This window comes from Trachurus japonicus, chromosome 13, assembly GCF_045865225.1.
Source record: "Trachurus japonicus isolate A0001 chromosome 13, Traja_1.0".
Classification (NCBI taxonomy): Eukaryota; Metazoa; Chordata; class Actinopteri; order Carangiformes; family Carangidae; genus Trachurus; species Trachurus japonicus.
The window spans coordinates 9,029,765-9,046,293 of NC_140919.1; the positions used below are offsets into that span (position 1 = coordinate 9,029,765).

Sequence of the window (16,529 nt, forward strand, 5' to 3'; positions counted from 1 at the left end):
ACCCCAGAATTTTCACAATAAAATACAAACCCCCAAAGTTTCAGAATAAAATACGACCCCTGAGTTTTCACAACAAAATACAAACCCTGACTTTTCACAATAAAATTCAACCCCAGAGTTTTCACAATAAAATACAACCCCAAAAGTTTCAGGATAGATAGATAGATAGATAGATAGATAGATAGATAGATAGATAGATAGATAGATAGATAGATAGATAGATAGATAGATAGATAGATAGATAGATAGATAGATAGATAGATAGATAGATAGATAGATAGATAGATAGATACTTTATTTATCTAGAAGGAAATTGAGTTTCTCAGCTGCACAATAAAATACGAACCCCAAAAGTTTCACAATAAAATACAAACCCAGAATTTCCACAATAAAACACAACTGCAGGATTTTCAGAATAAAAGCGGAGGTGAGCGTGCTGACCTGAGGTTGTGCGCGGCCGGGTGCTCAGGTGGCTGCAGGTGGGCGGCGTGCTGCTGTTGGGCGGTGACCCCACGGTGAAGAGGACGGTCCGGGGACTCGCCGAGCTGCACGCCACGAGCCCGACGGGACCCGCCGGGGCTGATGGGAAAATAACGGTGAGTCGCTTTCTGTTTTACGACTGTCGGTGCTGATCTGTGTGTGTGTGTGTGTGTGTGTGTGTGTGTGTGTGTGTGTGCGATGGCGATAGCGATGGCGTGCTCCTACCTGTGTCCATGGGCCGCTCCGTGTTCAGGCTCTCGGTGCTGCCCTGATTGGTCTGTCCGCCCAGAGTGATTCTGATTGGCTGCTCAGACAGACGACCTGTGCTCACAGACCTGCAGACACCAGGGAGGGGAATAAAGGTTTGTTTTCCGTTTCCTGTTGGAGTCTGAATTTTTTATTTCTGGAGCTAAAACTAAATAACTAAATAACTAAATAATCTCAGAAACAGAGAATCAGAATTTCTTTTATTGTCATTTGCTTAACACAACGAAATAGCGGCAGCAGCTCTCGATTCAGCGCTGTATGAAGTGAATTAATTAATATAAGTTAAAAACAAAGTAAAGTAAACCGACCTGCCGAAGGTGCGACTGGCCTCGGGCGCCGCCGGCCGCCCCACCATGTACGGGCTGCAGTGGTGGATGCACACGTCCCGGACGTCCGCCAGCGTCTTGGAGGGGACGGGGCCGTCGGCGAGCGCCATCAGGTTACAGGACGCCTGAGTCTTAGGGATTTTAAAGGGAGCGGAGATGATCTGAGGAGGAAAAGAGGAGGAGAGGTTCACACCTGACGACTGATAGTATTTAAGAAACAGCTAAAAACACATAGTTCAGTAAAAACCAGCTCTGTTTGCCTGCAGAACTTCACTATAGCAACACAGTTGAGTGTATGAACTTAACATCGTCTTTTCCTTCAATTAGAACAAAAACCGTACAGAATTTCACGATGAAGTCTCTAAAATAAAGCTTTACCATAAATTACCATTGTAAGGGGCTGTGTCCACCGGACACGCTTTTAGCGCTCTGGGCGTCTACTTTCCATTCAGATCCTATGGAGTTAGGCGCTCACAGCGCTCAGCGCCCTCGGCGGAAAAAACGCTCGTTTTGTAATCTGGTTACGGCAGCCTTCTGAGAGAGAGCGACCGCTCCAATAGCGTGTTTGGTGGACACGGCCGTTGGTCGCGGGCCCTCAGAGCGCTAAAAGCGCGTCTGGTGGACACAGCCCCTTAGAAACTTGTTAGATTGAATACATCATGCAGTGTGGACCTCCTGTTTTTTAGCTGATGGGCACCTGTATTTACCATATCTGAAATTGCACTTTGCAATTTAAAGCAGATATCAGTGGCACGGCCGTTTCGGCTAATGCTGTGTTCAAGGCAGGCTTTTGAAACCGTAAGTTACAGCTTCAAGTCACAACTACGACTTGGTAGCGTTCCAGGTAACCCGTAGCTCGTGTTTTTACCGTCCTGTTGTCTGTGAAAGTTCCCTATAACGGCCACTCGTAACTTCCGACCCGTGAACTCGTACCAGATCGAACTGGTATGACTTCACAGGAAGGAAAAACACAAAGTACGAGTTTCCTTGAACGCACCATGAGTTAGCAGCCCCCGCCCTTGTCAGGCATCAATTGGTCCTCGTGCTACGTCACCACATTCACGCGCATCCCTTGGCTGCACACACAGCCCTTCATGCCGTTCTCTCCCCTCATTGGATAACACTTGTATCCCACAAGGAAAATTTTCTCCTCGTGTTACAGCAGAGCAGAGTGACGGAGAGACTCGTGTTTAGGCTGAAATACTTCATGTAAGTGATTGCTGACGGAAAATAGGACTATTTAGGACTTACATTAACAAAAACATTCCACTGATATCTGCTTTAATCATGATGACTGCTGTTTTCTTTTTTAAATCTTTAGTCTTATGGTTGTTGTTATCAAAGTACCCTGAACTGTGTATTTCAACCTGCACTTATAGTCTATTTATGAAGTCTGTCTTTATGTCGAGGACTACAGACGGAAATGAGCGTTCTCGCTAAATCTGGTGCAGCCATCTTTTTATTTCTTTGAATCATTAATGTCACTGCACGCTGTCCTGCTATAAACTAAACTAAACTAAACTAAACTAAACTAAACTAAACTAAATAAACTAAATAAACTAAATAAACTAAACTAAACTAAACTAAATAAACTAAACTAAACTGAACCCTGCAGCTGTAACTGCAGCGTATTCAGCGGCTGCACCGACCTTGGTGGGCGAGCCGATGATGGTGGGCAGCGGCGACTTCTGCAGCCAGTCGGAGGAGCGGGGGGAGGAGCCCAGCAGCTTGGTGGGGGAGGAGCCCAGGTTGCCGGGGCGACCCAGCTGGGGGGAGTGGCCGAAGGAGGAGGAGGAGGAGGAGGAGGACGAAGGCTGCACCGGGTCCGACAGCTGCTTGTGGAGCTTCTGCCGGGTCTGGTAGACCTCGGTCAGCGTGGGGGCGCTCTGCAGCCGCGCGCCCAGCAGCTGGGAGGACGGGACCGGAGAACCTGGGGGGAGAAGACTTCCTCTTTAAAACAAAACAAAACAAACAGCTGGTCGCCGTGACAACAGGCCGCCGCAGCAGCAGCAGCAGCAGCGGCGACGTCAGCGTCTTTAAAAGGACGTTGACTCATCGTGACTCAGAGGAGAAGATCACAACAACAGCAGCTCAGTCACACACACAGATAAATTAGGACGTCATGGAAAAGTCAGTTTCCAGTAGTTCAGAAGGTTTTTTACCTTTCCATATTAAAAATGTTTTGTTGTTTTTAATCGGTCTTTTGTAATGTTCAATTTTTTTGAGATCCTGAATTTTAGGTTTTCATTAAAGGCTGCTCAATCACTGAAGACTGTTTGATTCTATGTGTTTGTGTTGAGCTGCAACAATTAATGGAACAATAATCGATTATTAAATGAATCATCAACTATTCTGATAATCTAATAATCGACTTGAGTCGTTTTTTAAAGAAAAAAAGTCCAAATTCTCAGATTTCAGCTTCTTCAGTGTGAATATTTCTGGTTTCTTTGTTCCTTTATGACAATAAACTGAGTCTCTCTTTGGTTTGTGGACAAAACAAGACATTTGAGGACGTCGTCTGGTGGTTTGAGAAACACTGACTGATGTTTTTCAACCTTTTATTGACCAAACAACTAATCGATTAATCGTTTAAATAATCAACAGATTAATCAATAATGAAAATAATCTTTAGTTGCAGCTCTAGTGCGTCTGACTGGTTCAGAGTTTTAAAAAGTATTTGTATTGTATTTATATCTTGGTGCCTTATATTTATTCTGTTGTTTTTTCTATATTACAATAAAAAAATTCTTATTTTCAAGTCCCCCTTCCCCTTCAGGCTGCACTTGAAAATAAGAATTTAGTTCTTAATTTGCTTGCCTGGGTGAATAAAGGTTAAATAAAAAATAAAAATAAAAATATTCTTCTATTGAATCTCGTTGTTTGCACTTTACAACGACAATGACGTCTGACTCTGATGATTCTGATTCTGATCATCACAATTAAAAGACATTAAACAAATAAAGACATGATATGTTTCATTCTGGATCAATATAATGTATTAGTTTTACTTTTTGAATTAAATTACTGACATAAAATAAACGACCGACCTCCTGAGGAGCTGCGGCTGCGCGGCTCGTGGCTCTGCAGGTGGCAGCAGCAGTGGCCCAGCTGCTCCGGGATCGTTCCCACTGCAGACACACACACACACACACACACACACACACACACACACACACACACACACACAGCAGGTTCACTGGTTAGCAACGTGTCCTTCGTTCATTAAAAACACTGAGACGGAGACGGAGACGGAGCTGTGTTCTTACCGAGGGGCGAGGGCGAGTACGGCCGCGAGCTGCCGATGGACAGGCGGCGGCCGACGGGCTGAGGGACGTCTGCAGAGCCGGGAGAGCCCGAGCCCACTTTGGGAAAACCCATCGGACTGGTGTTGGAGCGCCTCACGGTGCCAGACCTGGAGAATATACACATAAATACACATAAATACACATTAATACACATAAAGAGCAGAAGCAGCTGCGTTTCAGCACTAGGACCCTGCAGCTGTTAAATGGATAGTTCACCCAAAATTGAAATTGCACTCATTATCTCCTCCCCCTCATGTGGACTAAGGGCTGGGAGAAGTTTCAGAGTCCTCCGTGGCTTCTCTGAGTTACAGGGGGTCTCGGCGTAGCAGTGCATGTCCATATAATGGTTGCAAATGGATACCAACTGTCTTCGTAACAAAAAGACACACCAAAAAACATCCAAATACCTCCATGCTGCTCGTATGTAATGTCCGTCTTGTATTGAAGCCCCGAAATGTGAAATTGTCCCGAAAAAAATTAAATAAGTCTATATTTTGAGCTTGTTTGTAGTGGAAGCTCCCAGTGTCTCCGGTGAGGAGCTTCGAGAAGCTTCCGCTACAAACAAGCTTGAAATATAGACTTATTTAATTTTTTTCGGGACAATTTCTCATGTTGGGGCTTCAATACAAGACGGACATTACAGACGAGCAGCATGGAGGTATTTGGATGTTTTTTGGTGTGTCTTTTTGTTACGAAGACAGTTGGTATCCATTTGCAACCGTTATAAACTTCTCCCAGCCCTTAGTCCACATGAGGGGGAGGAGATAATGAGTGAAATTTCAATTTTGGGTGTACTATCCCTTTTAATTAAGGGCCACATGGAGCTGAGTTCCTCTTTAACAACAGGATGTTCATGTGACAAACCTTAGGAAACTTGAGATATTTATTGATGTTTATAATTTTCTGTTTCATAAGTTTATTAGAAAACGTGACCGATGACCAGAAGAACATGTAGAATAGTTAACAGAGTCGCTGCTGTTTAAATTCACACAAGTTTAGTTTTTAAAAACTATTTTTAAACAGCCAGAAGTGAGAATGAGGAACAGAGAACATGGATCCACCGGCTTCCTCCTCCTTCCAGCTGTGTCCTCACATCTGTCTGGAGCTACAGTTACTAGTTACCACCGTTGGTATTTAGATTCCTCATTATTTACCTCACTATAGTTCCTTAAAACTGTGACTCTTACTTCACGCTGCCACCAGCACTTTGCACTTTATTGACTATAAACAAGCAATGCAGCACTTTTCTATTTCGCACTTTACATCAGGAGCACTGGATCGTCTTTTAGTGTCTTTTAGTGTTTTGTGTCCTGTTCCTCCTCACACTGGAATAACTGTAACTTTTGTTTTGTTTTGTTTTTTGCTTTTAGACTTCTTTGCATTTCATTAACTACAATCGTATACTTCTAAAAACAAACCAGCACATCTCTACCTCGGACTTTACATCAGAAGTAGCCTGTTGGAGTGTCTACCTATGTTTTATTTTATTTGAATGTTTAAACAGGGACCACACATACAACATTGCCACAGAAAATGGGAACATGTGATGCATATCAGACGTCTAGCTTCAGCTAGTTTGCAGACTTTGTCCCTGGTCAGAATAAAATATACTGAATACAATAGAAAAATGCAATAATACAAAAACTGTGAATAATACAAAAATAAACACAGTTGCAGTTGTAAATTACAGATATAAGATAGATATTAAAATACAAGTTAAATTTAACATTAAACATTGCTGTTGTATTGACAATGTTTTATGTATTGTTTATGTTGTATATTACTATTTGTATTGTATTTTGGGTCTGAAACGTCTGTATGTTCTGGACTACAGATGGAAGTGAGCTCTCTGTTAGATCTGGTACACGACTCTTTACAATCTTTGGTTTAATCTCAGTGAAAACTGTCCATAAACCTAATAAAATAAACACATTAACATCCACACAGCCTCAGAGTCAGACACTGAGACAAGAGCTGCAACTAACGGTTATTTTCATTATCGATTTATCTGTTGATTATTTAAACGATTAATCGAGTAGTTTGGTCAATAAAATGTTATATCAATCAGTTCTGAAACTTCTTGTTTTGTCCACAAACCAAAGAGAGACTCAGTTTATCGTCATAAAGGAGCAAAGAAACCAGAAATATTCACATTGAAGAAGCTGGAATCAGAGAATTTTGACTTTTTTTTCTTTAAAAAACGAACTTATTAGATTATTAAAACAGTAATATATAATAGATTAAGTTAATAAACTCCCTTTAACTGGGTTTTAATAACAAGTGTAAAGCAGAAGAACAGAACCAGCGAGAGTCAGAGGAACTGAGCTGATGTAACGACACTGAAACGACTTCAGACCTGAGTCACCGGTCGATGCATCAACAGGAGGAGTGTGTGTGTGTGTGTGTGTGTGTGTGTGAGTGTGTGTGTGAGTGTGTGTGTGTGTGTGTGTGTGTGTGTGTGTTTATCGATGAATCGTTTAAATGATCAACAGATTAATCGATAATGAAAATAATGGTTAGTTGCAGCCCCAGAAAAGAAAAACACACAGTCACTCTATAATCAAACGATGAGGTCATGACAGCAGCGTCTGTGAGGTCACAACGACACAACAACAACAACAACAACAGAGTGACATCATTAACCCAAACAACCAGCTGCATCTCGACACAGGAGAACATCACCATCCTGTAGCTAGTTAACCCTTTGTAGATGTTTTAAATTAATTATCTGATAAGAATCTGACTCCATCAGTTTAGCTGATGTAACGTCACTGAAACCACTTCAGACCTGAGTCACCGGTCGATGCATCAACAGGAGGAGAGAGTGTGTGTGTGTGTGTGTGTGTGTGTGTGTCTTACCTGGGGGAGCCAGGTAAAAAAGTACTTGCTTTTAAAGGTACTTAAGTATCCCAAAGTACATGCTTTTAAATGTACTTTAAATAAAAGTAAGAGTAAATTTCTTATTGTTCACATCAATGAATGACTCTAATTGTTTCTAAATGAATGTAAGGAGCTTTTAACTCTTGTTAGTGAGAATGAACTCTTTGCTGCTCAGCTGCACTGATGTGCTGCTTTTAGGGGTTAGGGTTTCCTTCTCTGACAAACACAGCTTGTGTCCAATAGGATTTTAGAAAAAGACCTGAAAGTAACCAGTACTTTTCAGCCTTCCTACTAATTAACTCCAGTAAAAGTACAAATATTTGTCTTGGAAAGGTATTCAAGTAAGAGTAATAAGTACCAAAGGAATCTAATAAGTCTAAGTCTTACCTGGGGGAGCCGTACAGCGTGGTGGTGGGGCTGCTGGACAGGTTCTGTTTGATCCGCTGGTAGTTGCGGACCTGGGTGGGGACGGGGATGGGGGTGGTCTCGGCCCGCGGAGACACCATGGGGGTCTGTCCCGGTCCCTGTCCCGGGGTCGGCTGCTGCTGCTGCTGCTGCCTGAGGGGGGGAGGGGGGGGGAGGGGGAGAGGTGTCAGGACATCCAGAACCAGAACCAGAACCAGAACCAGGACCGACGACGGCGACAGAGTTTCTTTGTTTACCTCCTCGCTGCTCGGCTCAGGACTAAGTTTACTGACACGAGGAGGAGGAGAGAGAGGAGGGGAGGGAGGGGCTAACATGTAAACACAGCACTGCTAAGGACCAATCAGATGCTGCCGGGGGGGCGGAGCCAGAGGCGGAGCAGAGCCAACGGGCACGTGCTGAGCAGCAGACACACACACACACACACACACACACACACACACACAGCAGCTCATTTACATTCCTTTGTTATTCCAGTGGAGACAAAATGTTCTCAGCACAAAGTCATGACCGAGTCACCACACAGAGAGAAGGGGGGGGGGAGAGGAGGGGGGGGTAGGGGGCGTTAGAGAGCAGCACCAGTTAGACCAGTGTTATGTAATACATGTGAAGGAAGAGAGAGAGAGGGAGGGAGAGAGAGAGAGGGAAAGAGAGGGAGAGAGGGAACACGTGAGGAGAGGACGAGTCCAGACAAAGACACACTCACACACACACACTCACAATGAAACACACTCACACACACAAAGACACAGATCGTTGGTCGTCGTTAGAGACAGAGAGAGTTTATAGGTCAGAGAAGAGAGAGAGAGAGAGAGAGAGAGGAGAAGTCTTGTCTACACTGACCTCGTTCTACCACCGAGTCACTCCTCTCCTCCTCCTTCTGCTCTCTCCTTCTCTTTACTATCATATTAATATTAATAATATTAATAATAATAATCATCATGTTCCTCCTCAGTTCACATCCCTGGTCACTAACAGAGACTCACTCCGTCACCACTTCCTTAGAAGACTGAGGTCTTTTGATGCTATAATATTTACAGTATATATATATATGAAGAGTTCATTTGCAAAAGCAGATAACTCTGTTTTCAAAAAAATGTCAATACAATTTTTAATTATTATTTACACCAGGTGATATCAGTCAAACCAAAGTTGAGTGGCTTTGACCAAGGAGATGAGACATAACAAAACAGATGTAGCTCAAAAAATAAAGCTTTATTGAAAACAACACTATGCAAAGAATAATTCAAAAGCATCAGCTCATCTTTTTCAAAATGGCACTTATCTGCTTTTGCAAATGAACTCTTCAAATATACACTGTATATAATACTATACTATACTAGTGAGCCTGTTCTGTTGTTGTTCTTTCAATCTTTTTTCTGCTTTTGTCACATATTTTTTGCTGTTAGTTGCTTCAAGCACCTTAACTCCTGCTGCTATGGCTTTCTTGTCTTTAGTTTTTGTTTAGCTCATGTTGTCTGTTGTCTGCTTGTCTTTAGTTTTGTATTATTGACAGGTGTGGAACTTTGTACAAGTTCCTTAGGACTTTGTTCCCTCCTTGCGCAGCGTTTTACGCATTTTTTTTGTTGTTGTGCTAAACAAATAAATCTAAACTTAATCTATTGTTCTCAGTGTTGTGCAGTTTGGAGTCAGTGTAGTTGTGTAGTTGTGTCTCAGTGCAACTTAAAGCTCGACTAGGGGAGACCGCTAAGCATCTGCTCAAAGACTGGAGGACAAACACTTGAGCCAGTTCTTAGAGCTGCATACACTAGATGAATGCCGTCCCCTCCCTGGCAGACGGTGTTTTTGTGCGACCAGACACATGTTTTATTTGGAGAAGACCAGCTGCTGCCACCCAACAGCAGATATAAAGACTCTATAGATGGATTAAACAGACTGAGGAACTCTTTTATTCCTCAGTCTGTTAAAATGCTGAATCAGTTGGGTTCGTCAGGGCCTGAGTAGTTGTTGGTGTCGGGACTTGGAGGAACTGCAGCCACTTTGATGCTACGTATTATACAGTAGCAGCAGGTCACATGTCTGATGTTTGTCTTGTGTTATATTATATTTTGTTATGAGAAACAAATGTCTTGGACGCAAGAGATTCTGACAAATAAAAAGTACTCAACTCAACATCACAAAATGTTAATAATACAGTAATTTACACAATGTAACAGTCATCTCTTCATTCACTCGTCTCCTCCTTCAGCTCCCTCGCTCTCTTTACTATCATTATTAGAGCTGCAAATAACAATTATTTTCATTATCGATTAATCTGTCAATTAATCGATTAGTTGTTTGGTCAATAAATAAAATGTCAATAAAATGTTGAAAAACATCAATCAGTGTTTCCCAAACCACTAGACAACGTCCTCAAATGTCTTGTTTTGTCCACAAACCAAAGAGAGACTCAGTTTATTGTCATAAAGGAACAAAGAAACCAGAAATATTCACATTGAAGAAGCTGAAATCAGAGAATCTGGACTTTTTTTCTTAAAAAACTACTAGTTAATGATTCAAACTGATTATTAGATTATCAAAATCATTAACCAGTAGTTTTTTAAGAAAAAAAGTCCAGATTCTCTGATTTCAGCTTCTTAAATGTGAATATTTCTGGTTTCTTTGTTCCTTTATGACAATAAACTGAGTCTCTCTTTGGTTTGTGGACAAAACAAGACATTTGAGGACGTTGTCTGGTGGTTTGGGAAACACTGAACAGTTTATTGACCAAACAACTAATAGATTAATCGTTTAAATGATCCACAGATGAATCAATAATGAAAATAATCGTTAGTTGCAGCTCTAGAAACGACTAAAACCACACACACACACAGTCACCCGATAATCAAATGATGAGGTCATGACGGTCTGTGAGGTCACAACGACACAACAAACAGAGTGACATGATTAACTCTAACAACCAGCTGCATCTCAATACAGGAGAACATGCAGGTCAATATCCTGTAGCGACTGAATCAGACCAGTTAAACCTTTATAGATGGTTTAAATTCATTATCTGATAAGAGTCTGACTCCATCAATTTACAATGGTGAACTTTTTCTTAATTCTTTTTCATTAAAGCAGAAGTAAGCAATATTTTTGTGTTAATCTAAGTCTTAAATAGTTGTATCTTCCGACAGCAATCACTTCTATAGAGTGTTTGGACCGAAACACGGGTCTGTCAGTCACTCTGCTCTGCTCTGAGCCGAGGAGAAAACATTTCTTGTATCCTACAACCTTTATCCAATGAGGAGAGAGAACGGCATAAAGGGGCAGTCCTCTCTGTGTGTGCAGCCAAGGGATGCGCCTGAATGTGGTGACGTAGGGACGAGGACCAATAGATCCATGACGAGGGCGGGGGCTGCTAACTCCATCGGCTGACAAGACGTTATGGTGCGTTCAAGGCAACTCGTAACTCGTGTTTTTCCGACCTGTGAAGTCGTACCGGTTCGATCTGGTACGAGTTCACGGGTCAGAAGTTACGAGTGGCCGTTATAGTGACTTTCACAGGTAAAACAGGTCGGAAAAACACGAGTGGGTTGCCTGGAACGCTACAAAGTCGTAAGTCGTGACTTGAAGCTGTAATTTACGGTTTCAAAAGCCTGCCTGGAACGCAGCATTAGCCAAAACGACCAGATCGCTTACTTCTGCTTTAAATGTAAGTCATAATCATTACAATTAAAAGAAATAAACACATGATATATTTCAGCCTGTGTGTAATGGATCAGTATTAATATGTGAGTTTCACTATTTTAATTGAACTAAACTGAAATAAATGAACTTTTCCATGATTTTCTAATTTATTGAGATGTAAATATCCCTCCGCTGCTGAATATAGTCCCTGATACCCCGCCCCCCCCAGTTGGACTGAGACTGTGCTACCTGCGTGTGTGTGTGTGTGTGTGTTCACAGCCGAGGCTCCAGAATAAACTCACTCCTCCTCAGTGTGTCGTCTATTTTTATCCCAGGAGTTTAATTTAGCTCAGAGCAGCAGCCGCTTGTTGTTCGGTCCTCACAGTGTGTGTGTGTGTGTGTGTGTGTGTGTGTGTGTGTGTGTGTTAAACAGTGAAGACAAGTGTGTGTGTGACTCACAGCATCATGTCACACGTCTGTCACACACTGCATCTATTTTCTCCTCCACTCGTCAACACACATTCACACATTCAGTCTCTCACACTGAACTAAACTAAACTGAACTCTGATTGGTCGATCAACAAGCTGCAGGTGATGATGTCATTCTCTCTGGTCACATTAAAAACTTTAAGTTGTGGTTTTGCTGTTTGTTTGTTTGTTTTCAGTTGGATGCTGTGACCTCCTGAAACATTTGCTGGTTGCCCGGTAACCTCGCCGTGGCAACATGAGTCAGGAAGCCGTTGATCCTGAACATGGCGACGTACAGACACGGATCAGTTTTATACTTACACATGCTAACACATGTTAATCTATTATGATTATAATTATTCCTTAATTTTCTGGCTGATATGATGTGACCTGTTCAGAATGAAATGTAGTTCCTAAATTAATTATTTAAAACTAAAAATACGACGTCTGATCCGACAACCTAGTGAAGTGAAGTGCAGTTTACTGGCTGCTCTCTCTCTGTCTCGTTATGAACATTGTTTTATTGTTTTCCCTCTTTTACACTGTTTTTATGCTCTTTATGCAGCTGAGAAAATGAATTTCCTACGGGATCAATAAAGTATTTATCTATTGATCTTAAAGGTATAATGTAGGAATTCCCCCCATCTAGCGGTGCGGTTGCATATCGGAACGTATTCTTGATGTTGCATTCACTGAAATGGGGCAGACGTCAGACAGACAACAGACGCTGCATGTAATGCAGGATAAACAAGCGTCTATGTAAACAAGTGGTCCATCAATATGTTGTCATGGTGATGCCGTATTGTTTACCTAAATGACATCCGGTTGGTTTGCCGACGGCCGTCCGCCTGACTGCACCTGAATGCAACACCAGTGCCTCCGTCCTTCCTCACACTACACAGTGGTGACAGTTTTAACAGGCCGAGCCCACAGCTCCGCTCAGTTTCCGTGGTTACCAAGGGGGCAGTTGTCGGTCTGAGAAGTGAAGTCACATCCGCGTTCAAAAAACTGCAATCCCCTCTTCTTCCTCTGGGGGCTGGTGTCAGAAGGGAGCATTCTCCATAGACCCCCATGTTAAAATCGCCGACTTTACATCCTCAGTAAACATGTTAAAAGCCTGGTGTCAGAACGTTTTTGGTCTCAATCGATAGTTTCTACCCCCGCACACACTCTGAGGGGGGTGATTTTTTTTTAAACTCTACCGTTTTACTATTATTAGGTTAAAATTCTGGCCAATTAGGGCGCGGAAACGTTGAGTGACAGGTCCGGAGACTATGGACCTAGGACTAGGACTAGGAATATGGCAAGTAGAATCCAACATGGCGCAGTTCAAACCCCCGTAGTAGCGGCACAAAACAGACTCCCCCAAACCAATGGGTGACGTCACGGGTGCTACGTCCATTCTTTATACAGTCTATGGTGGTTACCTACGGTCACGCTGCCACTCAACGTAAAAAATGTTGATGCAACATGGCCGCCTCGGTTCGGTGCGTCGCCCACTTATGTATTTGTAACGACTTGTAACAACTCATTCTAAGGAACCAGAAAGCTTTCATTTGGATGCAGCTGTGATTCGACTGCAGTGAAATACGTATTTATGAAAGAATATTTGATTTTTGCTCATAAAAAGACAAATAAGTTACACACTGGGGCTTTAAATGAAGTAATTAATAACTCACCCTGCGTACATCAGGAACTCGCTGGACGGCCGGCGGGCCACTCCCATTGGCTGATCGTCTGAGGAGGTGAAGAGAGAGAGAGAGGAGGTTTGAATCAGCTGCAATTAGCTGATGAGAAGCAGCAGCTGCTACAGGTTTACACTGCTGTGTGTGTCTGTGTGTGTGTGTCTGTGTGTGTGTGTGTGTGTGTGTGTGTGTCTGTGTGTGTGTCTGTGTGTGTGTGTGTGTGTGTGTGTGTGTGTTGCAGCAGGTGCAGAGCATGAGGATTCAGTTCACCAGCGTGTGTGTGTGAGGTCTGTTTTCAGTTACATGAAAAGTTAAGCAGCTGTCTAATGTGATGGGATTGGTGACATGTGTGTGTGTTTGTGTGTGTGTGTGTGTCACATTGACAGGTTGTGAATGTGACTCACATGTGTGTGTGTGTGTGTGTGTGTGTTTGGGTGTGTGTGTGTGTGTGTGTGTGTGTGTGTGTGTGTGTCACATTGACAGGTTGTGAATGTGACTCACATGTGTGTGTGTGTGCGTGTGTGTGTTTGGGTGTGTGTGTGTCCATTAATCAGTAGCGTTTCAACACAACTGCATGCTCGTGCAGAGCAGATGTTGTTGTTGTGCGTCGACAGTCACGTGGGATTTTTTACTGTACGACCTGAGGAACATGTGAACGTAACACAACGTTATTGCAACATATTATTACAACACGTTTAGGGTGAAAACATTGAAATATGTGCACATACACACTGAAAATGTTGACACACACATTGACAATGTGCACACATTGAAATACTTACACATACATTGACATGGTGTGCAGACACGCACTGAAAATTTCCACACCCTACCACCTTCTCACACAGCGGGATATAGGCTACTTGTGTGTGTGTGTGTGTGTGTGCGTGTGTGTGCAAAATGTCAGTGCGCCCGGAAGTTGTTTCAATGTAACAGGAAGGCACCGCCATCTTGGACAGCTACTTCTCTCTCCATTGGTTTAGGGATGTCAGACTAAATATTATTCCTACATCTGTGAGCATGTGTTTAATTGTGCATATGGGTTAGGGCCTAGACCCACAATCTGTCACTACAAGGCACATCACCTGCTCATAAATCTTATTAATCATTCGCCCTGATTTTATTTTGAAAATTAGGACAGGAAGTAGTGGGTTTTGACCGGTGTAATCACGTGCTCACAGATGTAGGAATAATATTCAGTTCGACATCCCTAAACCTGGAGGGATGAGAGAGAGAAGTAGCTGTCCAAGATGGCGGTGCCTTCCTGTTACATTGAAACGACTTCCGGGCGCACTGACATTTTAGACGCACACTCAGACACACACACACACACACACACACACACACACACACAAGTAGCCTATATCCCGCTGTGTGAGAAGGTGGTAGGGTGCGGAAATTTTCAGTGCGTGTCTGCACATCATGTCAATGTATGTGCAAGTATTTCAATGTGTGCACATTGTCAATGTGTGTGTCAACATTTTCAGTGTGTATGTGCACATATTTCAATGTTTTCACCCTAAACGGCCTCCCATACAACACAACACAACAGAACACACAATGCAATGCACCACACCACAACGCAACACGCAGAGAAACACACAACGCAATGCACCACAATGCAACACAAAACCACACAACGCAGAACACCACAACATGCAACACAACACAACTCAGGTTCATGTCAGGATCAAACTGCAGTGTAGAAAGTTTGCACAAATAAAGGAGGTGAACTCCACTGTGTGTGTGTGTGTGTGTGTGTCTCTGTGTGTGTGTGTGTGTCTGTGTGTGTGTGTGTCTCTGTGTCTCTGTGTGTGTGTGTCTCTGTGTGTGTGTGTGTGTGTCTCTGTGTGTGTGTCTCTGTGTGTGTGTGTGTGTGTGTCTCTGTGTGTGTGTGTGTGTGTGTGTGTGTGTCTGTGTGTGTCTCTGTGTGTGTATCAGACTCACAGCTGTCGGTGGAGAGGTGCGGCACCAGGACGAAGTCGTCGGTGTCACAGGAGGAGTTCTTGCTGCTGGTGCTGCCGGCCGACTCCTTGCTGAGCTGCAGGAAGTTGGGCGGTCCGAGGGGGGGGGAGGAGAGGCCGTCCTCCGCCAGCGTCTGCATGTCGGGGAGAGACTGTTGCCACGGAGACGGAGACAGACAGAGACATGGAGACGGAGAGACAGAGAGGGTGAAGTTTAGATCCTGAGTGACGTCATCGTCAGACGTCGTCACACAGAACTCTGGCATGCTGGGAAACTGACTCTTCCTCCTCCTTCTTCTCTTCCTCCTTCTCTTTCTCCTTCTCCTCAAAACTCTTCCTCCTCCTCCTCCTTCTCCTCTAAACTCTTCCTCTTCCTCCTCCTCTTCCTCTAAACTCTTCCTCTTCCTCCCTCCTCTTCCTCTAAACTCTTCCTCCTCCTCCTCCTCTTTCTCCTCTAAACTCTTCCTCCTCCTCCTCCTCTTTCTCCTCTAAACTCTTCCTCCTCTAAACTCTTCCTCCTCCTCCTCCTCTTCCTCCTCCTCCTCCTCTAAACTCTTCCTCCTCTAAACTCTTCCTCCTCCTCCTCCTCCTCCTCTTCCTCCTCTTCCTCCTCCTCCTCCTCCTCTAAACTCTTCCTCCTCCTCCTCCTCCTCCTCCTCTAAACTCTTCCTCCTCCTCCTCCTCCTCCTCCTCTAAACTCTTCCTCCTCCTCCTCCTCTTCCTCCTCCTCCTCTAAACTCTTCCTCTTCTTCCTCCTCTTTTAAACTCTTCCTCCTCCTCCTCTTCCTCCTCTTCCTCCTCCTCCTCTAAACTCTTCCTCTTCTTCCTCCTCTTTTAAACTCTTCCTCCTCCTCCTCTAAACTCTTCCTCCTCCTCCTCTAAACTCTTCCTTTTCCTCCTCTAAACTCTTCCTCCTCTTCCTCCTCTACATCCTTCTCCTCCTCTAAACTCTTCCTCTTCCTCCTCCTCTAAACTCTTCCTCCTCCTCCTTCTCCTCCTCTTCCTCCTCCTCCTCCTCCTCCTCTAAACTCTTCCTCCTCCTCCTCCTCCTCTAAACTCTTCCTCCTCCTCCTCTAAACTCTTCCTCCTCCTCTAAAC

At 43.6% G+C, this 16,529-nt stretch overlaps 1 protein-coding gene across 1 annotated transcript in view; it reads right to left on the reverse strand.

The window, feature by feature from the left end:
• The window catches only part of ulk2 (unc-51 like autophagy activating kinase 2), a 49,865-nt gene that overhangs the window by 7,128 nt on the left and 26,208 nt on the right, over window positions 1-16,529 (reverse strand). The window contains exons 13-21 of the mRNA XM_085794794.1: window positions 15,415-15,583; window positions 13,462-13,519; window positions 7,646-7,816; window positions 4,340-4,485; window positions 4,121-4,201; window positions 2,723-3,003; window positions 1,056-1,234; window positions 706-815; window positions 442-579 (exon numbers count right to left, since the gene is read on the reverse strand). Of these exons, the coding sequence (XP_085650920.1) occupies window positions 442-579; window positions 706-815; window positions 1,056-1,234; window positions 2,723-3,003; window positions 4,121-4,201; window positions 4,340-4,485; window positions 7,646-7,816; window positions 13,462-13,519; window positions 15,415-15,583 (1,333 nt within the window). The remainder of the gene's footprint in view (window positions 1-441; window positions 580-705; window positions 816-1,055; window positions 1,235-2,722; window positions 3,004-4,120; window positions 4,202-4,339; window positions 4,486-7,645; window positions 7,817-13,461; window positions 13,520-15,414; window positions 15,584-16,529) is intronic.